At 44.1% G+C, this 26,816-nt stretch overlaps 2 protein-coding genes across 16 annotated transcripts in view; one reads left to right on the forward strand and one right to left on the reverse strand.

The window, feature by feature from the left end:
- daam2 (dishevelled associated activator of morphogenesis 2) overlaps nt 1-26,816 on the forward strand; it is a 91,892-nt gene that overhangs the window by 54,278 nt on the left and 10,798 nt on the right. For 3 of the 14 annotated variants that reach the window (XM_081722293.1, XM_081722295.1, XM_081722294.1), the window contains exons 7-26: nt 542-652; nt 1,324-1,427; nt 1,542-1,608; nt 1,819-1,936; nt 2,898-3,051; nt 4,490-4,513; nt 5,024-5,082; nt 5,286-5,470; nt 5,710-6,015; nt 6,212-6,319; nt 6,954-6,983; nt 8,243-8,349; nt 9,762-9,846; nt 10,351-10,457; nt 11,087-11,175; nt 12,893-13,061; nt 13,321-13,428; nt 13,701-13,761; nt 14,407-14,538; nt 17,304-17,474. In XM_081722293.1, coding sequence (XP_081578419.1) covers nt 542-652; nt 1,324-1,427; nt 1,542-1,608; nt 1,819-1,936; nt 2,898-3,051; nt 4,490-4,513; nt 5,024-5,082; nt 5,286-5,470; nt 5,710-6,015; nt 6,212-6,319; nt 6,954-6,983; nt 8,243-8,349; nt 9,762-9,846; nt 10,351-10,457; nt 11,087-11,175; nt 12,893-13,061; nt 13,321-13,428; nt 13,701-13,761; nt 14,407-14,538; nt 17,304-17,474 — 2,295 coding nt within the window. Of the gene's footprint in view, nt 1-541; nt 653-1,323; nt 1,428-1,541; nt 1,609-1,818; nt 1,937-2,897; nt 3,052-4,489; nt 4,514-5,023; nt 5,083-5,285; nt 5,471-5,709; nt 6,016-6,211; nt 6,320-6,953; nt 6,984-8,242; nt 8,350-9,761; nt 9,847-10,350; nt 10,458-11,086; nt 11,176-12,892; nt 13,062-13,320; nt 13,429-13,700; nt 13,762-14,406; nt 14,539-17,303; nt 17,475-18,809; nt 23,268-26,816 lie in introns of those variants that run through there. The other 11 variants (XM_081722302.1, XM_027001449.3, XM_081722296.1 and 8 more) reach the window with 11 other exon arrangements.
- The window catches only part of mocs1 (molybdenum cofactor synthesis 1), a 12,688-nt gene continuing 9,232 nt past the window's right edge, over nt 23,361-26,816 (reverse strand). The window contains exons 10-11 of one of the 2 annotated variants that reach the window (XM_035532908.2): nt 26,101-26,148; nt 23,361-25,911 (exon numbers count right to left, since the gene is read on the reverse strand). In XM_035532908.2, the coding sequence (XP_035388801.2) occupies nt 24,848-25,911; nt 26,101-26,148 (1,112 nt within the window). In that variant the 3' untranslated portion in view covers nt 23,361-24,847. Of the gene's footprint in view, nt 25,912-26,085; nt 26,149-26,816 lie in introns of both variants that reach the window. The other variant, XM_027001455.3, reaches the window with a different exon arrangement.

A 26,816-nucleotide genomic window follows, 5' to 3' on the forward strand; every position in this document is an offset into this window, starting at 1 on the left:
ATCATGGCTCTCTCCCAGTGACCCCTTGACTTTGGACAACTGTAATCATCTCCATAATATGGACTTCTGGCCTCATACCAGCAAACATTATATTTATTCAAACAAAAGATCCATTTAAGTATATGTAGATGTTTTAGCAGTCCATAGAAAATTGGTATCTGCAAAAACATGAGCAAGTAATTGTGAATTTATATAAAGACCTTTTTGCCTTCTTCGGTGATCCTGCAATGGTTTACCCAGTCATGCCAGATCTGAATTTAAAGGAATATCTTGATCAAAAATGTGGTTAATGTGGCTCACAGTAAATGGGAGCTTTTCGCTATTAATTAGCATAGTATCACATGCAAAATGCTAACTGGTTGTTCACGTTCATTGTTAGCATTATCATCCTTTTTCACTATTATTCCTGCCTAACTAAAATCATAAACCACCTAATATTTGTTGGTAAAATGACTTTGGTTAGCAATTCCATTACATATTGACTAGAAAAACTAGAATGTCTTGCTAGCAGTGTTTGGACATTAACATCTCTGTCTCACAGAGTCTTCTGAACGAACTGGACAGGAGCACAGGACGTTATAGAGATGAGGTTAATCTGAAGACCGCCATCATGTCCTTCATCAATGCTGTGCTAAATGCAGGGGCTGGAGAGGTCAGTTCACTAAAATAGATGTTCACTAAAATAGCAATTGATTTTTTAACAATATAACACTTGGAAATATGACCACTTCAAATACAGTTTGATTGAATGTTAAACTAATCTATCTCCTGTTTGTGATAGTCATGTAAATGGGATTTCATTACATAGTCACATAACTTTGGTTGTCATTCCAGATATATTTTATTACTTCCACTAAGCAATTCCCATTATAGGTGTCCTACTATAGCTAACCCTAAAAACAAAACTTTGTTGGACTGTCACCAGCATTCTGACCTGTCTTCTGGGAATTAATTCCCATTTAGTCCAAAATTATATTTCTCTAACTTTTATGCATATTAGCTTTATTAGTTTAGCAAATGAAAAAAAAAAATTCCAGAGAATTTGTAAGTAGACAATGCTATTATGTCCCATATACTTAGGAAATCTTTTTGTTGATTTTACAACATGGGAAAGCACTAATACATGGATTTGTATGTTACCATAAGCAAAGCAAGTTTTTCCAGCAAAAATAATCGTGATACTGCATAATATTACAAAGATGTTTTAGTGTCACAAATTACACTCTACCATTTACATGGCTATATCACCAAAAGGAATAAAACTGTGCTGTGAATGTAATTTGTCTTGTCCTTATACTAAATTTTTGCTTCATTTTTGTGCAGGACAACCTTGAATTTCGCCTCCATCTGAGGTATGAATTCCTAATGCTGGGGATCCAGCCAGTCATTGACAAACTCAGAGGTCATGAGAATGCCACGTTAGACAGGTAAGAGACTCTTGCCTGGAATTTTATTTATTTATTTATTTTATTTTAATGAGAATCAGTTGTCACCAGATTCGGGAATGCCCATTCACTTATTTTATTTCTGTAAACCTTCAGACATTTGGACTTCTTTGAAATGGTGCGGAATGAAGATGACAGTGAACTCGCCAAACGCTTTGATGTGGTAAGTGCCATTAGGCCATGGTAACCGTTTAGCCCAAACTGGCGCTTCCTCCCGCTTCCTGGCCATGTGTTAGGGGCCTATTAAGACTTCCCTTCCAAACCAAGAGAGACGATTGTACACAAAAGCATGAGACCTTGTAAATGTTTTCACAAAACCCCTGACCTCACTCACACCCTAACTGGGGAAAACGATCCGGGGATTTCCTTGCAGATGCACGTGGACACGAAGAGCGCCAGCCAGATGTTTGAGCTGATCAAGAAGAAGCTGAGCCACACGGACGCCTACCCTCACCTTCTCTCCATTCTCCAGCACTGCCTCCAGATGCCCTGTGAGTGCTCACCCTCTGCATCGCAGCCAGTCGCGGGCAGTGGTAGCAAGACCCTTATCCCTCAGTTGCTCAAATTGTATTCAGTCATAATTATATGTTGCTAAATACCATAAATGTAATTATGTAGTTTACATGATACAATATGTTATCAAGTATACAAGCCATAGTTCATACACAGAAACTGTAAAGCTCATTTAGTCCAGCATCTCAAATAGCAGGAATTGCCCTTGTTTAGTGGTTAACATTTTGGCGTGTTTGGCGGTGTGTTTGTAACATTATTGATTATAACCTGAGACCTCATACTTAATTTAATATGATCTTTAAGCAATGTGTAACAAGATTAGTGACATTTTGGGAATATATTCCTTCATCAGCACTCTCAAATTCTAGTGGATTTTTGATGGAAATGAACAAGGTTGTGACTTTCTCTTTATTTACATTCATCTGGATTTAGGCCTGGTGTTTATTCTTACTTGTAAAGTGTGACTTATTATCTGGGCTGGGTTTCCCAAAAGCAATGTAAAACAAGGGTCATATTTCAATGGTAGAGCCAGCATTCCACATAACTGTCTCTCTCCCTCATTTAAGATCTTAACACTATGAGCATTTTGGGACACAGGGTCCAGTTCTTTAATTAGCAGTTGGCGAGCAATTGTCTGGAATTCCAATAAAACAAGCATCTAAGGGCTATTTTGCTTGTTATTTGCTCTCTATGCCATCTGTGTTCACTTTAGTCACATTTAGCGAGGTGTTAATATCTCTTTAGAGGCAATTTTAAGCAGTGAAATGCATTAAAATTGATGTCCCTGTGTCATCATGTTCTATCTGTAACTTCTTCCTGGACATAAACCAGTTACAAAAAAGATTATAGAACTTAAGAGTTAACACACTTGAAGTGTTGGTCCATTTCTGCTTTGGTGTTGATGCTGACCAGTCGATGCTGTGTTGGGGTACTATGAAGGCCTTTCCATTGCAGATAAACGCGGGGCAGGCAGTATTCAGCAGTGGCAGCTCCTCGACCGGATCCTTCAGCAGATCATTCTGCAAGACGACAAAGGGGAAGACCCAGATGTTTCACCCTTGGACAATTTCAATGTAAAAAACATAATTCGAATGTAAGTACTCTGATAAGCCTTATTTCATTTGATCTAGGGAGTAGTTGTGCATATGTTTTTTTTTTTCTCTCCTCCATTTCCAGTGAGTTCAGAAGTCCAGCATATTGCATATTTGTGACTATAGCCCTAAATGAAATGAAATGGGAGACTCAGTCGGAGGGGCCGTGGGGAGTCACGAGCTCTCCTTTAGATCTGGTGCAGATCAAAGCACAGTCTGCCACTGCCTGCTACAACACTTCAGGCTTCACTGAAGAGCAGAATAATTAAAAAAACACCTGACACCTAATTAGAAGAGAAATGGTGGACATTCTTTAGGTGGATATGGAGAATGCCCTCATCACAGTGGCGGGGGGGTGTGCATCTGCCACTTTTTAATTTAACTGGACCGGAAGTGGTAATGATCCCCAATGAACGATCAAAAGCTATGACTCCAGTTGAATTAGCCAAGTGAATCACACCTGCTATGTACATTTTATTCAGAGTCAGGGAGGTGCATGAATAAAAAAAAAAAGGAATCGTATGCAGTACTTTAATTTGGATGTTGGTAGTGTTTTGAGTCACAGCAATTATTGAAATTTACCAGTCGGTGCTACATAATGACAAAACAGCTTGCAATACATTTAAATGGCCAGGAATGATTATATTCCGTTTTTTTCCCATGCCAACTATACACAACTCTTCAACTTTTATCCTTACAAATGTTCCATCTTGTTGTGGCTTAACCCCCCCCGTCCTTCCTCTTCACCTTGCCTTTGTGCCTTTCTGTGTTCAGACCAAATACACTCCCATTCTCCACCATCATCACCCAAAGCAAGCCAAGGGCTATGATTAATGTGCTTAGTCTCCAGTCTGAAGGCAAGATTGGAAAGTGTTCCTTAGGAAAACCTTGCCTGATCCTAGCCTCTCTGCCAGCTCCTACTGAACTTAGTTTATCTAATTTTTATGCTGTAGTGTAATTCTTTCCAGTAGCAAACAGTAACAACAAAATTTTGAAGCTTACGTAAGGCCATTCCTATTCAGTGAGGTGGCATTACAGCGCTGACAAGGATCTTCTGCTTTCACTAATAGCCTTTTGGCCTGACATGGTTCCTCTAGCGGTAAGAATAAATTGTCCTACATAAACAGAGAATGTTTTTCCTCCTGTTGGCTGGTAGCCTTTTATTTTACTTCCACAGCATTGGCATCCGCCATCGAGTTCATCTCCTCTTTCTTCGACCTCTGTGGGGGAGGAATGTTTAAAATAAATGACAGTGCTGCAGTAAATCAGTAGTGTTGATATCTGAAACTGTTTGCTTATATGGAAAGAGACAACAATCTCTGTTATACATCATATTTGTCTGAATCCATCTTTATTTTTCTTTTCATTCCATCTCTGTGGTTCTGCCAGTAGTCAGTTAATTGTAATTCTCTTTTCTTATTCTCTCTTTGTCCTCCTCAGCTATGGAAAGCAACGCTTGTCCAGGTGTTTCATTTCAGGCTTTTTCAGAAAGCCTTCCCATAAACCCTCATAGTCCTCGTCGTCTTACTGCTGAACTAAAACCTCTTGCAAAGATGCATTAGCATTTAATGACCCTGTTCAAGTTGTCACTCAACCCATCTTGACATTTCGTGACAAATAGCTAGTAAGCTTCAAACAGTTTACATTTGACAGTCATTAAATGGCTATTTAATATTTAAAATCTGTTTCTGTATAAAACTCAGTTTAACTGTCTGATCGTGTGTTGCTGAGGTCAAATGGAAATAACCCCATTCATTTTCACATGTACCTTCCCAAGTTACAGTCCTGCTTTGTCAGTGTCTCTGACTGCAGAGTGATGTGTATATACTTTTACTTTTGATTAACAACACCTTTTAAACCAAATTAATTAATAATGCATTAATTAATGATGATTGAGGTAAGTGGAGGAAACTTAAAGCAATAGAGAGAGACATTGGAAGCCTAAAGTATTGAAGTTCTTCTGTCTGCTAACAGGCTTGTGAATGAGAATGAGGTGAAACAGTGGAGAGACCAGGCAGAGAGGTTCAGGAAAGGTAATCATGTACTCTCACAACACAGGTGTGCTGAGATGAGTGCATGTGTGTGTGCATGTATGTGTTTATGTTGGCGTGTGTGTGTGTATGTTGGAGGCTTTGTGAGCGTGTGTGTGTGTGTGTGTGTGTGTGTGTGTGTGTGTGAGACAGAGAGTTTAAGTGATGATGATGATCATTCGTTTCTGTCTGGCTGTATTCTTTAGAACACGCCGAGCTCATGGCACGGCTTGAGAGGAAGGAGCGAGAGTGTGACACCAAAACACAAGAGAAAGAAGAAATGATGAAGACTCTGAACAAGATGAAGGACAAACTGCAGAGAGAAGGCGTGGAGCTGCGCTCGGCCAGGGAGCAAGTTTTGGACCTGTCCTCTCGGATCAGCGACATTTCTGTAAACGCTCTCTGCTACTCTCTTATGTATTGCTCTCTTTGCGAGTAGGTAAATTGAATGGGATGGCTGTTGTAGACCTACTTAATTAGGTGACGTAATAAGGGATGGTATCCTAACTTGAGGCCTGATTCGTTATGGTAATCATCTTAAGTGCTCCCAATTGCCATTTTAGCTTTATATCTTTACAAAAATTGTAGTGCCTTTTGAGCTGCTGATTTGTCTTCTCTTTGGCTCCTCAGAATGGAGGTGTTCTGTTTCCTGCACCTCCACCCGGGGGCCCCATGGCTCCTCCTCCTCCACCCATGATGGGTGGCTTTCCACCCCCACCCCCTCCACTCCCTTTCTCCAGCCCGCCCCCACCGCCGCCACCTCCGCCTCCTCCTGGGGGTCCCCCACCTCCTCCTGGAGCACCGCCCATCTTCAGTGGAGCCCCACCTCCACCAGGGCCGGCTTCCTTCAGCAGCAGCGGCACGAGCTTCCGCACCAAGAGCATCCCTCAGCCGTCGCACCCACTCAAGTCCTTTAACTGGGCCAAACTGGGCGAGGTGAGCACCTCATGGTACCATGGCGATTGCACAGAGTCAAAGTACCATAACTAGCACGTACAGTTGGAAAATACTGTGTAATGTTTTGGCTTTCTTTCAGGGGAAACATACATTTGGAAAACTTCGTAATTTGAATCTATCTTTTAACTGTGAATTCAGTTTTGGACTCTCCCACACTGTCATTCTGTTTTCACAGAACAAGATCAATAGTACCATTTGGCATGACATCGATGATCTGAAGGCCTTCAAAGTTCTTGACCTGAAGGACATTGAGAAAATGTTCTCAGCTTATCAGAGGCAGCAAGTATGGAAGAGTTGGCTAAGTGCATATGTTTTCCAGTTTTAACTTGCACTAGACTTGATCCACTATATAGTTCATCATACAGACATTTTTGTCCTGTGTGCATTTTGCTGTGAAAGTATGTGCGAATAAGATATAGCAGTTTGCCTTTTCCTAGAAGAGAGCAGTAGCTACAGCAGCCGCTCTTTGCTGGATGGTTTGTTGTGTTAGAGGTGCTGTAGAGTTGAAGCATGCTGTAGTAGCTTTAGTGCTTCCATTGGGCTAACACATGCCCCTTTGGGCCTGACGATGTCAGCAGCTGTTAACAACAACCCTGCCAGAAGCACAGCCTGTGTTAATAACAAGGCTGGTATACAATTTACAAACCTCTGACATATCAAAAGTGTGAAATAATACTCACCTATTTGGATGTATAGTTTTCCAAATGCATGAGTTACTTCTGGCATTTGTCCTGTCATGGCATCAGTGAGATGAGCCTGAGAGGGTTTGTGGCGTATTCAGCCCTGCGTGTAGTCTGACCTGCAGCCCAGCCCTGGCTGAGCTTTCCTCTCTAGTCCAGCAGCTTGACATGCTAATCTCTGCATGTGTCCCAATGGTTCTCTTCTCTCTCTGCTGCCCTCTACGGCTACCTTGCCAGGACCTGCTCACTAACCAATCCTTCAAGCAGGTAAGTCTCTTCCGCACCTTGGCTTTGTGCCTTTTAGTGTTGTGCTCCACAACTTTCAATGTGCTATGTTTGATGCCATCATGAAGTTTGTTGATTTTTTTTTTTTTTTTCTTTTTCCCCCTCCCTCCCATTTTCATAGATTGTCATATTGTTGTCTGATTTATCTTTGAAGAGAATGTCTGAACTGTCATGCTTTAAATGAGGTGTTGAGAGGGGAATCATTTTGACACATGAAAAAAAGTAGACGGTATAAAATCTTCTTGATGTCCTCTCATCTGACATTTTGGAATAGACTTTTTTGGCCACAGCTGTAGCTGTAGCAGTAAAAATAAGCACCCCGCCCACAAGCTCAGCACTTCCTAAAGGCTTCCACGCCATTGCCTAACACATCTGCAGGGCTGGTAGTGAGTGGCATGTTGGCATGGGCTGAAAGCTACGTGAGGAGGAGCGGTCTGCAGCTTGCCTGCCAAACCGAAATCCCACCAGCCGCGGGCCGCGGAAGAAGTGAGCCCCGTTTGGCCGCAGGCTCACTTCCTGTTGCATCACTCCTGTGCTCAGAACATGAGGAGTGCAGGAAAAATATTTGACCCATAAATAGCATGACTGCACTTTTGAAACAGACTCACCTCAGCAGCCAAAGTTCTGTCCCATGTCTGCTGGAGCCTCGGCCACCTCGGGCCCCGGGTCCCGCTTACTGCCTGCGCTCCATCCCGTTACTGTTTCCTGTGCATTGAATGGTTTGTGGAAAGTTATGGGTCCGTTGCTCTCATTTTTTTTTCCCACTCACTGCATCGTCTCATAGTTTCCTTTGTTTATCCAATGCTGTACTAGTATATTCTCTTTCATTGGAATGATGTTCATAAGTCTAAAACATGGACTTGGGGTGAAATTTATTGTTGCTTCTTAATCCCTATAAAGGCTGTACATGACCTCTTATGTAAGTTTTGGCACGTTTATGAACTGGAAAGCCAGTTCACCCACATAGTGCAGCTAAAGCAATTATGGAGTCACCTTCGGCAAAGGCCACATTTGTTTGATGAGCAGTGAATCATTGCTGTCACTGCTCTTTTTGCTTATGCTTTTTACCATTAAAATCCTGCTCAAATATTCAGTAGGATTTATCGTAAAATGAGTCATTCTGAGTTGCACCGAGTTGGCCTAAACCAAGGCCATGCAAAGCATGTGCTGCTGTGTACAGGATTGCCAGGCACACTCAGCCCCACTGAGGTCTGATGCTTGCTCTCTCTTGCTCTCTGCAGAAGGAGACTGGTTCCATGGACGACTTGTACCTGAGCTCACGGAAAGTAAAGGAGCTGTCTGTCATCGATGGGCGGCGGGCACAGAACTGTGTTATCTTGCTCTCCAAGTATGTATTCAACGATGAGTCAGTGCTGTTGGCTCAGTACTTACCTTCATTCTTCACGTCAACGTTAATGACTCGGGGTAATGGGCATCGCCCTTGGGGAGCGTGTTGTTGCTTTTAAAAGGTGCTGTTGCTGGTTCACAGTGTTCAGCTGACTAGATTTCCACGGTAATGACAGATGCATCATTACCGCTATTGACTGAACATGTTGATCCATTTTTGCAGTATTTGTCAACTTGTTTTTTAATGGCTGTGTAAGGGCTCTTAAGAGGTGCCTTTCAGTCCTCACAACACAAACTGTTTGGGCTGATTTTGCAGACATTCCTCAATCACCCTGTAGGTGCACAAGGCCCACAGCTGTTAAGTAGTATGACACATGACATTGTCACTTCAAGATAATAGGGTGAATTCTACTATAATAAAAAGACAGTTACCGTAAAATAGAAGACCTGGGACACATACTGAGGATTACACTTACATTTACATATCTATTTACATTTATGACATTTAGAAGTCGCTCTCATCATAGAAGGGCATGGGGCAGTGGTAGCTCAGTGGTTAAGGTACTTTACTAGTAATCAGAAGATTTGCCAATTCAAGCCCCACCACTGCCAAGTCATGACTGTTGGGCCTCTGAGCAAGACCCTTAACTACTCAAGATGTCTTCAGTCAAAAATTGTCCCTTTGGATAAATGCCATAAATGTAAATGTAGATGACATCCTAGCCAGTACAAAAGGTTAGAGTCCAAGATACTATTGAAGTAAGATACTGAGGATTAGAATTCCAAAATGAGCATTATTTATAAAAAAAAAAAAGTCTACAAACCATTTGGCAGTATCTCTAGTTTTAACCTTTGCCCTATATATCGATGGTTGGCAATCACATGTATTGGTTTTTCTATGGATTATTCCTTAAGCAAATACCTAAGAGAAAAGCCCTTCCATTAGCAATTTGGTCCATGTAGGAAGCTTTTTGTATTACTTCATATTGATTTCAGTTTAGTGTGAAGAACATGTGTTTTTTAAAGAGTTCGTTTAAAAAATTAAGTATTGGTAAACTTCAACTCAATGAAATTTAGTAGGATTAAGTGAAATGTGGATAAAAGAGCAGCCTGTTTGTTACTGAGCTACATTTGGGATAAACCCATAGTGCATAAGGTTCTGGTCCAGTCTACTACAACAGGCCCAGGGGGAACATAACAGCCTAATGAGGTCAGACAGCATGAGGACGATGGAGCTCTAATTTAGTCAGTTGTCCATTGATCACAGCTTCCAGAACACTGCATTGATTAACCCAGCCCAGTCAGAGCTGTAGGAATTCGGACCTGACGTGTGCATGTGACCTATGTGATGTTTAAGTGGAGCGTTCCTGTGCTTCCCTGTTTGATGATGATGTTATTTTTTTTTCCATACAGGTTGAAAATGAGCAATGAGGAGATCAAAAGAGCCATTCTGGAGATGGATGAGCAGGAGGAGCTGGCTAAAGATATGTTAGAGCAGGTATTCAAATTCAGGCTCTCTGCAGGTTTGCTTTGCTTGTGTCTTGTGTATTATATTACACAGCCCCAAACAGAATACAATGAATATACAGCATTAATTACACACATACACACACACACACACACACACACACACACACACACACATACATACATACATACACATAGATAGATAGAGAGACAGAGATATGTGTGTGTGTGTGTGTCTGTGTATATCTATTATATATGTATATCTATCTAGTAACATAATTACCATGTTATGTTTTCAGTTTTTAAATTTTACAAAAATAGGGTACAACACAGTTCAGCAGTACATGGGCAATATAGATAACTAAGGACAGGACCAAGCAAAATGCACACAAGCACACAGTAGACGAGCTCTGCCTACTGCATCAGCAAATGTTTAAATAGATGTGATCACACCTCAGACTTTGCCACATCCATATCCATGCACGGTGACGCCTCTAATGTGCACGCTCGCGCTGTCTTCCTCTTGTGCTCGCAGCTGCTGAAGTTTATCCCGGAGAAGAGCGACATCGACCTGCTGGAGGAGCACAAGCACGAGCTGGAGCGCATGGCGCGCGCTGACCGCTTCCTCTTCGAAATGAGCAGGTGAGGCCCCCTCGCCACGGCAACCTGCGCTCCGAGCGGCGACGCATCAGAACCCTTTTGGCGGGCTGAAGCCAAAGTAAAGCTTTGCTCGGCAACAGCAGCATGCCCTTTTAATATGTAAGTGCGGTATATCTCTGGCCAAGATAAGTGCTCTTTTCATGTGCAGATGAAAAGCATCCCGTGTTTTGAAACGAAAGCCCTCTCCCTCATTGCGGTGTGGCTCATCACTCGTGGCATGCTTTGTCTTTTGTGAAGCCACTGCAAAAGCCTGTGGTCTCCTTGGTCCCACTGCCTCCTGTCTAGTCTCACCGGCGCCCCAAACGCTCCCTTACTTTCCCTCTTAAGGCGTATTGAATAATAATTGGGCTTTGAAATCCCCTTTGCCCAGAGGCCTCCACCCCTCCACCCCCCAATCCTCTTCCCCCACACTGTTGCCTCTTCATCAGCAAAGGCTCCGCATCTGTCTCATGGTTCTCCAGGAACGTTCGGAGTTTGCAGTACTTGATTAATGATAAAAGCTCTACGGGGGGGTCTTTGAAACAACCCTCCCCTGCAGACGCTAACTGTCTTTATTTTCTTCTTCTGCTTCCTTTCTTCTCTCTGTCTGCCGCTGTTTGACTTCCTTTCAGGATCGACCACTACCAGCACAGGCTACAGTCCCTCTTCTTCAAAAAGAAGTTTGCAGAGCGACTCGCTGAGGCCAAGCCAAAGGTGGAGGGTAGGTCTGAACGCAGCACTGTAGACTCTCTGCACAGCTCTCTTCCAAGTAATACAGAGCAGTTCATTCTCCCGAGAGCATAATAGGGATGACCATAACTTCTGTGTGTCAGAGTGAGAGAGAAAGAGGGAAAGTGGGCCGATAGTTTGTGAGCCAGTATTAGCAAGTCTGTGTGCGTATGGCTCTTGTTCTTGGATTTCTCTCCAGTTCAAATAAAGAATGGGGTTTCCAGGGAGGCTGTTTTGGAAAGCTGGCAAATGTTGAGGGTGCGTTTGCTCTCATAAACACACTGTGTTGCTCCGGAGAGTTAAAATGCACTTTTAAGCAGGGGTGTGTGTGTGTGTGTGTGTGTGTGTGTGTGTGTGTGTGTACACGCGTAAGTGCACTGTGTGAACAGAACCTATTCTTCTGACTCAAAGCCTCATTAATGCTCTTGGCTCACCTGGAATGCCTCTGTAATAGCTCATGAACACCCCCACCCCTCTACACACACACACACACAGACACACAGACACACACACACACACACACACACACACACACGTGCGCGTGCGCACGCACACACATACACACACGCGCGCACACACATACACATTCTCACACACACACTCATTCTTTTGCTAACAAGATACATTAGTAACCACACCTGTTTGTCTGCTGCTTCTTTTTGGCTGGTGCTTTGGGTGGAATAGTATATTGAGGTTAAACGGTAAATGTAAAATTGTCCCTTCACCTGCTATGTCCTGTCTGAGCATAGAAAACAAAGGAGAGGTCACCCAGGCGACTGAGGTGGAACAGTAGTGTCTTATTTGGCTTTAGAGACTAGGGAGAATGGTTTCAACTACCATTAAATGGTGGCTGGGGTTTCTCCAGTCCTGCATCCCATGTTCACTTATTTCAGCATAGGGACATTTTGAGTGGTTGGCCGTGACGCCAAGGCCGACTTTAGCAGATCCTGTTCGAGAGGGTGAGGAGGAAGCTGGGAGCAGGATTTCAATAGCGTGAGCTTATTGAGGGAATCCCAGTACATAGAGGGCCATCCAGAGTTGAGACCAGTGCACCCTCTAAAACAAACTGATGCAAGAATTCATGTCCTTTTCTTTTTATAAATACCATGCTACAGTTCATAGTGCATGTTGAAGTTAAGTACAGTTACGTGTAGTGCCTGTGGCTTGGGGGTTTTGTTTTTCCTCTGTGTTCCTGAGAAATTAATTTATGTAAAAAAAATAAATAAATAAAAAAAAGCAGGAAGGAGACAAAGAGGAAGACAGACATAGTCTGGTCTTAGTAAGCTCCTTTGCAGTCTGAACACACATTTCTGGCACTGATTGCATCAATTGATTGTGTTCTGAATGGTTGTAATAAAGACCAGATACAAAATCCATATGCTGCTTGGCAGCTGTCACTACAGTTGGACTGGAAACTCCTTTAGCCTTTAAAGCAGTATAGCAATTCTTGAGTTCTTTTTGTGTGTTCAACAAACAAATAAATGGAAAACATATTGTGGAGCAGTAATATATAAAATAAGATAAAAAACTCAATTATACTGAAAAATATATAGAGAGAGTTCTCATCCTGGACAATGTTATATAAATGTTGTATACCTTACTTGTCGCTGTTTTATAAGAAACCTTTATTCCATGACCTCTGTAAAGTGTGAATCATAAGGAATGTTAGCCTCTTCATCCTCCTCCTCCTCCATCTGCTCTCCCCTCAGCTATTCTGTGTGCATCTCGCGAGGTGATCCGGAGCAAGCGTCTGACTCAGATCCTGGAGGTGGTCCTGGCCTTCGGCAACTTCCTGAACAAAGGCCAGAGGGGCAATGCCTACGGCTTCAAAGTGTCCAGCCTCAATAAGATAGCAGACACCAAGTCAAGCATAGACAGGTCAGTGCTGCGCTGGCTCGCAACTCTAGGTTGCGTCCAGATCCAGAATAATCGAAGTTTGACTGAATGCCACACCGTAAGAGCCTTCCAGCTTGGCTCAGGAACAGAGAGCCAGTCACGATCATAAGCGCATTTGCAGTGTATTGAGAACATGCGGGACGGAACATTTGTGATTGTTTTGAGAAACTAAAGTTACATTTGTCCGTGATGCACGTCGGTGCTTGGAGCTTCTCAACAGCTGTATGCTTCTCTTGCTCAGGAACATCACCATGTTGCACTACCTGATCATGATCTTTGAGAAGAACTATCCTGATATCCTGAACATCCAACAGGACCTGCTCAGTGTACCCGATGCAGCCAAAGTCAAGTGAGTGCTTGCCTTCTCCTAATGCGACTTGGCATGCATTCTGCAAAATTAAATGCAGTAAAACATGAAGACACCTGTTGTTATTGCTTGAATCAAACAATCTACAATTTAACCACTGGAATTCTTTTTCAGTAACAGAAATATGGTCGTTGTACCTAATCTAGTGAACTTTGCGTACATAATATGTACCATTATTTGTGGACAAGTTTTGGTTTTTGGAGACATAGGGTGAAATTGGCTTTGTGACTGACTTGTTTCTCTGTGTTCTGTAGCTTGGCTGAACTGGAGAAGGAAGTCTACAGTATTAAGGGTGGACTTAAGGCCCTAGAGGCAGTAAGTTTTGTTACTCATTTTTATGACCTAATGTGAAGACATATTATGAAGAAAAATATTGAGGTGAATGATTGGCATTTTAACTACCAAGCATTCAAACAAGCGGGACTATTGAAACCACCTTAATATAGTAGAAAGGACTGCGACATGGGAGGCAAAATGTGTATGTGTAGAGTCCCTACGTGTTTGTCTCTGTGTGCGTTTGTGTGTGATTGTTCCATTTTGCCATTGTCTCCTGGGTGAATGTTAATTCATTTAAATGAGGTGCGAAAGATCTGAAGCACTTACTGGCTGTGCTGTCATGCTGTGAATTCATGGAGGTCGCCTTCAGCCGCATGCTGCCTCTCGTCATGTTTACAAAGCTTCAGCATGCAAGAGGGACTGAAGCACGTTCGACAGGCGCTCGAACTGTCCTCTCGCCCCTCCCGTTTCACACACAGCCCCAGTCTGAGACTGATCCCTGAAATGACAGCAAGACAACTAACAGTAACACACGCCAGTGCACATAGTAATCAAGTAATTAAGAAAGAGGAGCCTGAAGCATGCACACCGTGTTAAGGGTCGATCAAGAGGTGATGGCAGGAGAACAAAAAAGAAAGCCCCAGGTCGCCTGCTAACCCTGCCTCGTCTGCCCCAAACCCATAGGAGCTCCAGTACCAGCAGAGCCACACCAGAGACCGAGGGGACAAGTTTGTGCCTGTGGTCAGCGACTTCATCACTGTGGCAAGCTTCAGCTTCTCCGAGCTAGAAGATCTGCTGAGCGAGGCCAAGGACAAGGTGAGAATCCTTCGGCTAGATGTGCTGTCCAGCCTAGTTCAGATTAGATGTTCTGTGAGTCCTAGTGTAAACGTTGTTATCCTTAGTGTACCTCTCAGGTTTCACCTCTGCTGACTTCATACTTTCAGACTTACTTGCACCAGTTTTCTGGGACTGCCACTATTCTGCAGCCTATTATAATGAACGTATTAGCATGTTTATTTAAGAAATCCACCTCTCATCTCTGTTCAGTAGATCTCATTTTGCAGATCTTTCATATAAGCCGGATGCAGTTGCCCAAAGGAGTTCACATCAATGGAACACAAGACAGGGCTTGGCTCCCCCCAAAAAAGTCCCTAATTCTGAATGTTTTCTTTACACTTGCTCTGAGAGTCATCATGGAGAGGTGAGGCGTTCCCCAGCCGGCCAGTCTTTGACCGGCCGTCTGTGTTGTGCGGGTGTGTTGCCGGGGGGAAAGGGCAGTGAGCGGAGAGGTAGACTTTGTTTGAGGGCTGTGGGGATGGGCTTTCCGGAGAGGGGCCCCACTGGGCTCTCCATTCCCCACCTCACAAGCAGCTCTGCGATGCTCACATGTGAGCCAGGCCCTAACATCTCTGCACCATGGGGGAAAGAACAGGGAGAGGGGGAGAGACCCTCCTGGCTCAGTGCGCTGGCTTGAATATGCTGGGGAAGCCCGATGACTGACTTCTTTAGAGCCTTTCCTACACTGGAGAGACTTCCCTTTTGAAATTGGGACAGTTAGCGTCCAGATGTGCTAGCTATCCATCTCTTAAAAACATAAAAGGCCTTCCTGGAAATTAATGGGTCAAGGTGCTTATGTGTGTGTGTGTGTGTGTGTGTGTGTGTGTGTGTGTGCGCATCTGTGTGTGCGTGCGTGCGCGTGAACGAACGAATGAACGGTTCTTTCTGTGCATGCATGTGGTCCCCCTACTTCTTATCTCTGTACCCTTTCGTTGGTAGTGGAGGACAGTGTGTTTTGAAGGAGTTGAACAGAGTTGCTCCTCTACACTGAATGGGCAGGCAGTGGGCAGACCACACTCCCAGCCGCGAGTCCTGCTCTCTGCTCCTACCCACCGCCCGCCTAATTATTCATTTAAGGAGTGTAATAAAAACAATGAAATGGCTGCTCAGGGAGACAAGGGAAAAGCTTGGCCCTTAAAAATTGCATTCGCTGCAGGGGAAATTAATGCAGCTCTGTAGTCCTGCAGACCAGACGCTCAAAGTCTCAGAGCTGCAGAACAGACTTCATCCCTCAAACTGCCAGACTCTCACAGCTGCAAATCAGACCTCTCTCTTCAGACTGACTTGGGCTGGACTTACACTCCTGCAGACCAGACACCTCCCCACAGACTGCCAGACTCACACTCCTGCAGACCTAACTTCTCCTTGCTTGGGGACAGACACAGACTCCTACAGACTGAGACTCCTACAGACCAGACTCCTCTTTTAACTAGACTCACATCTGGCCTCATCTTCCAAGGTAGCCCTGAATTAGCATAAATCTTGGGCTCGATCGGATCCAGGGAAATGTATAACAAGCCCCAAGGCACTGAACAGTGTCTAATGCATTTGCAAAGGTGCACAGGATGTCTTGTGAAAGCTGGAAGTACTTCATAGATGATGAGCATCGCTGGCAAGGGATAGTTTGCCTAATGTATCATCACCTCCTTCAACACCAGCAGTTTAGTTTTCTCTTAGTTTCCCTGATTTGATGAATGCTCTTCTTAACCCAAAAACTAACATGCTAAGTTGCTAATGCATCGCCGCTTCACACAGTGAAGAGGCAGAGAACCTGGCCAAACTCCTAGCGGGAGGGAAGCTTTCAGAAGCCAGAATAAATGCTATACAGAGCTCTCCAGAGCAAATCGACTGTGCTTCAGGGTGCTCTTGGCAGTCAGAGCTGTCTGCCCTTAAAATGGATTTACACTTTTAGAGCTGGAATTATGTCTAAATGGAGGGCTTTACTTTTAGGTTTTAAAACCATGCTGTACCAAGCCCCTCCTGAAGAGCAAAACCAGTTCAGTTCCTCTTTACACATTATACATATGTTGAAGCCAAGTCAAGAGCTGGCCAAACTGTGCCTTGAAAATGAATGAATCAACTTCAGAGCAAAACAAAAATAAAGGAGATTCAGAATTATGGTAGTGGTCCAGAATACCACTCCCTCTCCATTTCTCTATTCCCCCTCCCCATCTCTCTCTCTCCCTGTTCCTCTGGCAGTGGTCAGTGGACAGGTGGTAGTGATAAGAAAGGACATATGGTAGGCAAATCAGGCGTGACCTCATCCATCACGCACACAGGACAAATGGGGCCTCTTTTTTTGTTTTGTTTTGTTAGTGTACACAGTGGTTAATGTGGCTGTGATTGACGTAGTCCCCTCCATACACAGATAAGCAAGCAGATAAGCCACAGCAGCCAAGCCACGTGAGGCTGCACGCACACTGCTGTGCTGTCAGTCTTCCTCTGCCTCCCTGCCTCTACCTCCCCTGCCTCTGGGCTTCACAGCACATCGCTGACGTCCATATGGACCTGTGTGTTTATGTATGGCTGTTTTCACATTGCCATTGTTGGTTGCATGCAAAATCCTCTGTGTAAGAATAAGCAGACGTTCAGTATAGTGAAATATTTATGCATACTAAACAGCCTGCTCTGCTTTCGACTTTGGGATGTTTGTCTTCATCCCAGAGTGCGGAAGGTCCTGCCAAAGCCACAGTACTTCTCTGTCTCACGGAGATGCTCCTCTGTCCTCCTCCTGTTCTCCTTAGTTCGCCAAGTCCCTGAAGCACTTTGGAGAGGAGGAGGGCCGCATGCAGCCAGATGAGTTCTTCGGCATCTTCGACACCTTCCTGCAGTCCTTCAGTGAAGCGAGGCAGGACCTGGAGAATATGCAGCGTCGTAAGGAGGAAGAGGAGAGGAGAGCACGCATGGAGGCCATGGTGACTCACTCACTCTCAATCAATCTCTCTCTCTCACACACACGCACAGAACTCACAGAAGAGTTTTTATTTCTCTAATAATAACTCTACAGATGCAAGGAAATCATTTCCCATGGTTTCTGATCTTAGTCAGCTAGACTGCATGTCGCATTCTGTTCTACAGGGCTACTAAGACATTTTTAATGGGGCTTTGGGACCCTTTTATCAGTAATAGCAGTCTTAAGGTCTCACAACCTCATTTCATTCGTGAGCACTTAGTTGTCGATCAAAGTGCCAAGCAGACTGAAGATAAGGGGCCACCCCGGTCCTGCATCATGTTTTCCTTTACTTTTTCACATCCCAAGTTCTTTCATTTGTCTCGGTTCCTCCCATGCTGAGGATCCCTCTGGTCAGAGAGCTGAGCCTGGATTTCAGTGCCTTGTTTATTATTTGTCTAAGGGGGAGGGGGCATAATCATTCCATAATGGTTATTCCATCAGATCAGCTGTCAGAAGTGGCCCCCCCGCCCCCCGTCTCCTTCCCCTCTCAGCCTATCCAACCAGCAGCTTCCCCCAGGGAATGCTGGGAATGTGGCTTGGCCTGTGAAGAGAGTGGCAAGAGTCTGGGAACCGGAGAGCCTCTCTGACTTCCCCTGTAACCATCATACACGTTAGAGGATGCTGTGCTCCTTAGCTCACAGACACACACACTGAAAACAAAACGGTACACTTAGAAACCTCCGGGCACGTGACATCACAGGCCAGCATCTGGTGATGCACGCCCAAACAAACGCACGTCTGCGTCCGTATCCAGGGTTAGGATCTGGAGCTGTACCATAGGTGAGAAGCGCTTGAGTAAGGGGTAGCCAGACTCTGCATACTGATTTATTCAGGATTTCGCTGTTGGCCATTGGCCTCTTTCGGGACATCAATCAGCTTAATTGGATTTGTTTGATGCTGCCATTTGTTTTATTGAATTTCCATAATTGCAAACATAATGCCTGGTATACTCAGAACAGCTGAGGCTTATATCACTTTAGTTTTTCACGGTCAACTGCAAAGTTGGGGAAAAACTCATTGCTACCAGTACTATAGTGAATACCAGTCAGAATATGTAAAATCTTATTAAAACGTTTAAACCATTATTATCTTGACATTGTAGTTTTAATTATTAATACAATTATCAGATAAACTATTCAGAATTTTAAAAAGATTAATTGGTAATCACATCTGTTTGCATGCAAGCTAATAACAAAATAAAATTTCACAATTGTAACAGGCCTGGTTTTAATAAGATCTAAGTCTCCTCTCCTCTGTGAGTTTAGTGTGTGCTAATGAGGCGCGTGTGTCTCCCCAGCTGAAGGAGCAGAGGGAGCGAGAGAGGAGGGCCAAAAAGAATGCAGGTGGGAGTGCGGCCGAGGAGGTGGGCGAGTTCGATGACCTCGTGTCGGCCCTGCGCTCGGGGGAGGTCTTCGACAAGGACCTCTCGAAGCTCAAACGCAACCGCAAGCGATCTGTCAACCAGCTCGTAGAGGGCAGTGGGCGTGAGCGACCGATCACCAAGGTCAACTACTGACCTCTACCTTTGTTTTTACTCAGAGACCGTACCATGCCTGAAGGAAAAGACTTACTGCCATATGTCTCCATCTTCACTTGCATCTTCTTCAAACCCACAATGACTCACAAGTTAAAAACGGGTGGACTCCCAGACTGCCGGTGGATAGTCTTCTTTGTGCCGGAAATTCCTACAGCACTGTGCTCATTAAGCTTTCTGTAGTCTCGCTCTTATTTCTAAATCCCACATGGTCTTCCTCCCCTACATGTCCCACAGTTCTTTGCTCTGGGTCAACCAAAAACATTGCCTCAACACTTCATGTGCCATGGGCTTTTGCCCTCTGTACCTACATGCACAGCCTTTCAGTGTTTTCATCAAAGCGAATTGTGAGGAACAGAAGAACTACAGAGAAGATTTACAATGCCAGATCACCAGTTGGTGCCATGGCCAACAGCACTGGCTGGCAATGGGCCAGTCTAGTTGAGCTTATGAAGAATTTGGTCTGGGTATGGGGGAATTCTCTGAAATACTTCTGGGAAAAACTTTCCCATTTGTTGCAAGACTGTCAGCTCCGTTAGGTGCTCATACCCTGTGTGCCTCTCACTGTCTCCCCAGCTCTGAATTTCTGGTGCTTTGATAGAGGGCCATGTCCTCTCTACCACTGGTAGGTGAAATCTACAAGGAGAGACTGAGAGAGAAAGCAAGAGAAACTCCTCTCTGTAGCTCTTGGCAGCGCAAGACTCCAGCTGAACGATGGATCCAGCTGTTATTCAGCTAGCAGTGAGAAGAATCTGTCTGCCATGTATCTGGAGACAGGAGGAGAAGCCCTTAACGTAATGGCCAGCTAGGGTAACAGGACACTGTGGTCACAGCACCGGTGGCTGGGACAACCCTCCTCCCAAGTGCCTCCTTGGCCAGATGGCACTCCCAAGGCCAGCAGGCGAGCTGGAGATGTTTGACAATGCACAGCACCTCCAGTGGAAAGACATGCCCAGGTGCCGAAGCACTCTGTGACGGCACGGTGCTGGAGGCACGTGTCAAAAAAGAGTCATTTAAACACAGTTTTTCCTAAGCCCATTGAAAGAAGCTCAAAAGATGAGATGCAATGGCATTACTTAGTGCTAAAAGCAAAAAAAATTTAAAAAATTAAAAAATGGTAAATATGTAGTACATGATAATAAATGCAAGTAGAACAGCATTTATATATTTATTTATAAAAAAATTAAAAAGCAAACATGCTAATTTCAAAACCTTTTTTAATTTTTCATATATTTTCTAGTTTGTACCTGTAATGCTTTGAAATTCTTATGAAGTCATTTAATTTGATAGAAAAGCACACACACACACACACACACACATATATATACCTAGTCAGACTGGTCCATGTGGATTATCGGAACAGTGAACAGACCTTCATTGTGATGGCAATTTAAAGGACACAGCTGTTTTCAGTTCAGAGACCAGTTCATTTAGTCCAGTAATCCTTCAAATCAAAATAACTTGCTGTGCCACCAGTGTTTGTTAATTCTCCTGCTATCCATCATCGTTGGGTCACAGGTGCTTAACCAGCAGTATATGCGGACTGCGTCTTGTATACAGACCTGTGTTTGCATCTTCAGCGATCTCCTTGAAACCAGTCAATTGTGATCTCAAGGGTCACCATGCAACCCACCTTTCCCCCTCATATATTATTTTGTTCATGTTGTTTTTCATGACATGTATTTTAAGAGTTCTTGTATCTGTAAGACAAATGTGGCAAACGCATGGACAATGGCCCATGGATCACATGACCATGGCAGGGTGAGAGACTAAGAAGTCAAAAAGAGGAACGTGAAGAAGGGTACGGTCAAAGCCCTTATGGCGAAAGAAGTGGGATTACAAGTGTGAAAACCTGGAGAACATTTTGCATGGTAAAATGCAGTTTTCTTTGTGGTACCAGGTCTAGTGAGGTCATTGAGGTAGAGTGCAATGTGTTGACCTGTTCTGGTTGAGGTACGACCAGACTGAGGGTTTAGCAGACACGACTACCACCATCCTGAGCAGTTTGTCTGTCTGTATTTGCACCATTTTGTGTGTTTTCTTTTTCTCCACTTTGCCCCACATGCCCAGCGGCAGAACCCCTGAAAGATCAGTCTGACGGCTGCACTTACGTCTGCTCTCATTTCTCATGCATGGTGTACTCTCCCCCATATACTTGTACCTTAGACAGCCTTAGGAGTTAAAGTTCAAGCTGCCTTCTATCACTGAATTAATAGAGCACATTTTCCACAAGCCAGAAACAGGACATTGCTATTTATGCTCCATGTTTTTCCTTAGAATTCTCTTCTGAGAGGGGACAGGTTTCCTTCTCAACATTAATGGAAAAGAAGGGCCTGGATGCCGCTTTCTTTAGTCCCATTTCCCACCTTTAATAAGCGTATACCAAAAGTACTGACCTCAGGCTAACTGGTCTAACCAAACCTGATTTATACTTTACTTCATGTGAGCTGAATTGGGTACATGAAAAAGATAATGTACCCAATCCTACTAATAATGGCCAAATAATAGCAAATTAGTATCTACACTTATAATTTGTGGTAAATAAGTGGCATTAAAGATATTTCATTTGAGCACAAGTTGCACCTTTTTAAGACATCCCACTGAGTTGTTCATTTGTTCCAAAACGAGTGTTAAGACTGCAGCTGTGATGAGAAACGTTTGGTCCTGAAGCTAGTGAGAGTTCTGCAGTTAGTCATGTAACTTAGAGCTGTTTTCAGAGGATATCATAACATGGTGATGGGGCCTATGTTCTTTATGCTTTACAAAGACACTATGAATTAGATAAAAAAAAGAATGACTCAAATATGGACACTTTGGAATGCTTTTTGTTCCCCAAATGGGAAATATAAACGAGATATCCATGAAGGAAAACGAGACTGTAACAGCATAATAAGCATTTTCTCCGTGCTAACGTCAACTGAGGTGTTTTACATCAATTTTACGTTGTATTCTCTTCTTCAGCTCATGCTTTCATCAGTAAGGGCAGCGCTGTAGCTGGTAGAAACGTGTGGCTCCGCACACCAGCCGCTGCTTACATTCTTTATTCTTGTACCATTGGGTATTCAGAATGATCAGTATTATTGGGGGTTTTGTGCTTTTTTTGGGGGGGGGCTATATCTGGTCATTGACTGGCCAGGCAAAATGGAAATAATAATAATAAATGTAGCTTGTTGCTTGATGCACTTCCGTTGCAGGACAGGCTATTCCTGCACCACAGTGGCTACGCTCACACAGCTCTATACAGGAAAGACAGTGGGCTTGAGGAATTGGAGAATGCATTTTTGGTTAGGTATATTTTCTTAGGTAATGTACTGGGACCCTTCTAAATAGTTGTAAACAGCTGGGCCCTGTTCCCCCTCCGGAGTGAACTGAACCTCTGTCTACAGAGAAGATGGACCCAGTTTGCACAGATTCATATGGATCAGTTCGCAAAGGCACAAGAAAAGCCATACAGACTTTAAATACGTTTGACTTTGGTCAGGTGACCACATGGTGACACAATGAAGAGCAGATAAATATAGAGAATGTAATTCTATTAAACGGAACACTTAAAAGTGTATCGGCGTGCACCAGAGCTCATGGCCTCAGGGGGCAGTACTGGCTTTTGCAGCTTTTCAACTGAATGTTTGTCTTTCACCTTTCTGTGGTCCAGTAATGCACTTGACGTTTGCGAGAGAGATTCTGAAGTAGCATGCAAGTGTGACCATTTAATACAGTAGATTCCTTTTATGGGTAAGTCACTGCCTGTGACACCAGCATAAGAGTTTTGCAACCTTTTGTATCAGTTGTGGAAAGCTGCACTTGAGTTTCTGACAGGTTGTATATTGTGCAGAGGGAGTATTTTTAAAGGTTGACTTGACAAACACGTCGCCCAAAAGATGTATAGTTCTGAAATATTTTGTACACCATTATAGTTGTGTGGGGCGGGGGGCGGGGGGGAGGGGAAGTAAAAAGGAAAAAAAAATATATTGAGGAATGTTCCATTTTTTTCCCTGTAAATTGATTATCTATTTATTTGCCGTAGTTTGCTATATTTTGTATGTATACACATTACAACAAGAAATGTCATAAAAGTATAAATACGAATAACTATACTGTGGTTCTTGTATGTCAGATAGGTTTTTCGTTCTTGTTGAGTCTGGAAAGCTTTCATTTTATAGTTGTTTATTTTTGCTCGCCATGCGTCCTTTTGTAGGGTAAAATAAACCTGTTTTCCTTGCATTTCGTGTGTGATCTCTAACATAGTCTGAACAAAGCTCAACACTGCCCTCTGCTGGTGTCAGTTAATGTAAGAAAGTTACCTCCTGAGACAAATTACAAACACTGGCCTTTTATTATTCTTATCGTTAGTTTTCAGTTGAAACAAGTTTACAAGACTTTTTAAAATCCAAAATGACTAATTAAAGCCTTCAATTATGTAACCAAATCAGTATGGAAAATTACACACTGTATGTTTCATGTTTAACAACTTTTATGATCTTGAATTCTGTGAAGTTCCATGAGCCATTGGGCTAATTGTGCACCATTACTGAAGAACAACCTTAGAATCAATGTTGATGTGAAAGCTTGTGTGTCTAGCGAGAGAACAGCATAGTGTAATACTATGATGTAGTAAAGGCTGGTGTAGTGTAGTACTATTTCTAGAGTATCTTTGGTTTCCTAAGTAGTGTACAATGAACTGGTAAGTAGTTGGACAGTGAGTTGTTTGTTTTGGCTCTCAGTGCCAGCATGTCGGTTTGGAAATGAAACAGTGCCACATTACAGGTTTTAACCTGCAGAATGTCATCTTTTAAATTTGCATTATTTGTATTAGATAACCCATGTAGGGTTAGGGTTATATATATATATATTATATTGGCATTATTTGTATAGCCCATATAGGATTCAGTTCTTTTAGTTGTACTCTTCCAATTTCAGAGGGACCACAAGTGCTGTGTTGGAAAAAAGCTTAATTTGGGGGGGGGACATATTTAATACCTACAAATCCTTTACAGCCCATCACTGCCACAAGTGTGCAGACCTTAGTTTGGCTCAGATGCTCTGGCAGGCACCAGACTCAGCTTTACTGGCTTTCAGATTGACTTTCTGACTTGGCTAGTCAAAAACATTTCATTTTGGGTCCTGAAAAAATCACATCAGCTACTTCAGCAGTTCATATGCTTCACACAGTATGGATATAAATACCCCCTCATTACATTCAGTGCATAACCAAGTAAAGATTTTTTTCAAGAAAAGATCCAAAACAGTAAAAACTGTCACTGTCCAGTTACTTGTGGGCCGTATCACCTTCCAAATCAGACGCCCAGAGAGCATGACTGCAATGTAACAGTCTGACGCTGTGAATTCCAAGACCCTGATGAAGATGCTGATGGGAGCCATAAGTCCATAGGAATAAAAACACCCATCATGATCTCATTACTCCACACACCATTACTAGTGTGTCAAATGCACCTCTGATTCTCTTATCTGAACCTACATACAATTCTAACATTATCAAAATATATCCAGAGCAAAAATACTGTTCGGCTATTGTTAGACCACTCATTATTTTTTAGAAGTTATTCTCAATAAGCAAAGAGAGATTAGTCTATTCAGACATGGCAATGTTTGTTTTTCAGGAAATTGATTTCAAAAGCAGTATAACACTGAAAAAGTATTAATACAATTACAGGAGATTCTAAAGGCACAGTGCTGATGTCAGTAAAAGCTAGTTAAGGGGAGATGCATCAACTTGGATTTATAAAACTCTGTGGAAAGGCCGATATGATTGCATTAGGTCAGTCGTGGCTCTTCTACATGTGCTAGTGGAGTGGAACTGGTTTGCTGTGGTTGGCTAAGGTAGAGTGCTGAAAGTCACCACGCTGACCTCCCGTCTTGCTGAGTAATCTGATGTCGGTAATGACGATGTCACGGCTGACTGCCTTGCACATGTCATAGAGTGCCAGTGCGGCGACCGTCGCTGCCGTCAACGCTTCCATCTCCACCCCTGTGCGGCCGGTCGCCCGGCAGGTCGCCAAGACAATGGCCGCATGCTCCTCCTCCAGCAGCTCCACAGTGACAGTAGCGTGGTCCAGGACCAGAGGGTGGCACAGAGGTATGAGAGAGGAAGTTTGTTTGGCCCCCATGATGCCTGCCAGTTGTGCGACTGACAGAGCGTCACCCTTGTTCAGCTGGTTGGCGTGGACCAGGCTGAACGCGGTGGGCCCGAGCAGGACGCGAGCGCCGGCTGAGGCTGTGCGGAACGTCTCTGCTTTGTCACCCACGTTGACCATGGAGGCTCGGCCTCGTTCATCCGTGTGACTCAGCTGCTTGGCAGCACCATCCTGGCTCGGGATGCGGGGGTCTGTGAGCGATGCGTCAAAGCCCTTGGGGCCGGAGTTTAGGTCATGGCGCCGCCTGGCACTCTGGCGCAGAACTTGCCGCGCTGCCAGCAGGGCGCTGTGGAGGAGATGGGTGGAGGGTGGGGAAGAGGAATAGCGGAGGTGCCGCAGTGGGGCGCGCATAGCACCACCCACGAGTCTGTGTGCGTGTTTCAGCTGTGCAAACTTGGCTGTGCGGGTTGCGGTAATGGAAGCATGGTGGGAATCAGAAACTGCCGCTGCGTCGCTGCCGAACACGGCGGGAGAAGCTCGTCTCCTTCCCTGGCAGGCCGGGGGAACATGCAGCAGGGTGTCGTTTTCACAGATGTCAGAGTTTGCTGAAGTGAGCGCGTGCACGGCCAAAGCACCAGCGGGAGCTCTGCCCCTCCAGTGTAGGTAAGATGGTGGTAGAAACTGTAGCCCTGCTCGAGCTGTGAGAGCTATTTGGGGAGTGTGGAGGATGTGCCCGTCTCTCACTGTAGACACAGGCCCTCTACATTCCCCGGCTGATGAACAGGAAGCAAATATGTGAAAGATCATGCGATTATTATCAACTCTTGATTAATAAGAAGGCATAATTCTGTGTGAATAAAACTCAATGTTCTATGCAAACACTGTGTTCTATGCAAACACAATGTTGTATGCAAACACTGACAATGGGGCAAAGGACAATTACGTACAGCTGGGTCACCCACCAATGAGGATCATCGGTCGGTTCTTCATCTGTGATATACTGAACATGCCTGTGGAGATAAAGACAGACAGGCACACTCGCACGCTAAAGCAGGAAGAGGGCGTGGCCTGAAGAACCAGTTTCATTGCTTTTTCATTGGAGCCTGTGCAAAACGCTACAGAGCATCGGTGTTCGAGCCGTGGGGGGAGGAGAGCAAAGCCCGGTCAGTCCTCCACGGGAGGAGGACCCAAATGATAGAGAGAAAAACAACGAAGTAGCAATGAGGCATGGGACGCAAAGATGAAGGGAAAGTGGTGGAAGGATGGAAGAGAAGAATATAGGCAGTATGTGGGTCGGGGCTGTTCACAGGTAATTTTTTACGAGTCTGTGTCAAGTCATGCACTTTGACTGTATGTTCTTCTGGCTCGAAGATTTTGTACCTGAAGGTGATTAAAGGCTTGTTGTGTTCCCAGACTGAATTTGACATCAGCATGAGAGCCAATATGAGAAAGTTACTGACCATTACCTCCTTGGAACTGACTGGGAAGAGGCTCACGTAAGATTAGACAGAAAAGAACTATTCAAACAATTGGTTAGGTTCTTGTTTTTCCACATACTTAAGGTTCACGAGTCTTAAGTCACGAGTCCAAGTCAAGTCGTGTCTTTCAATGTCAGAAGTGCAACTCGAGTCGCCATCTCTGGTTGTGGTCTGTGATTGTGAGTGTGTATGTATGTGTA

Source organism: Electrophorus electricus, chromosome 10 (genome assembly GCF_041902795.1).
Source record: "Electrophorus electricus isolate QZ-2024a chromosome 10, ASM4190279v1, whole genome shotgun sequence".
Classification (NCBI taxonomy): domain Eukaryota; kingdom Metazoa; phylum Chordata; class Actinopteri; order Gymnotiformes; family Gymnotidae; genus Electrophorus; species Electrophorus electricus.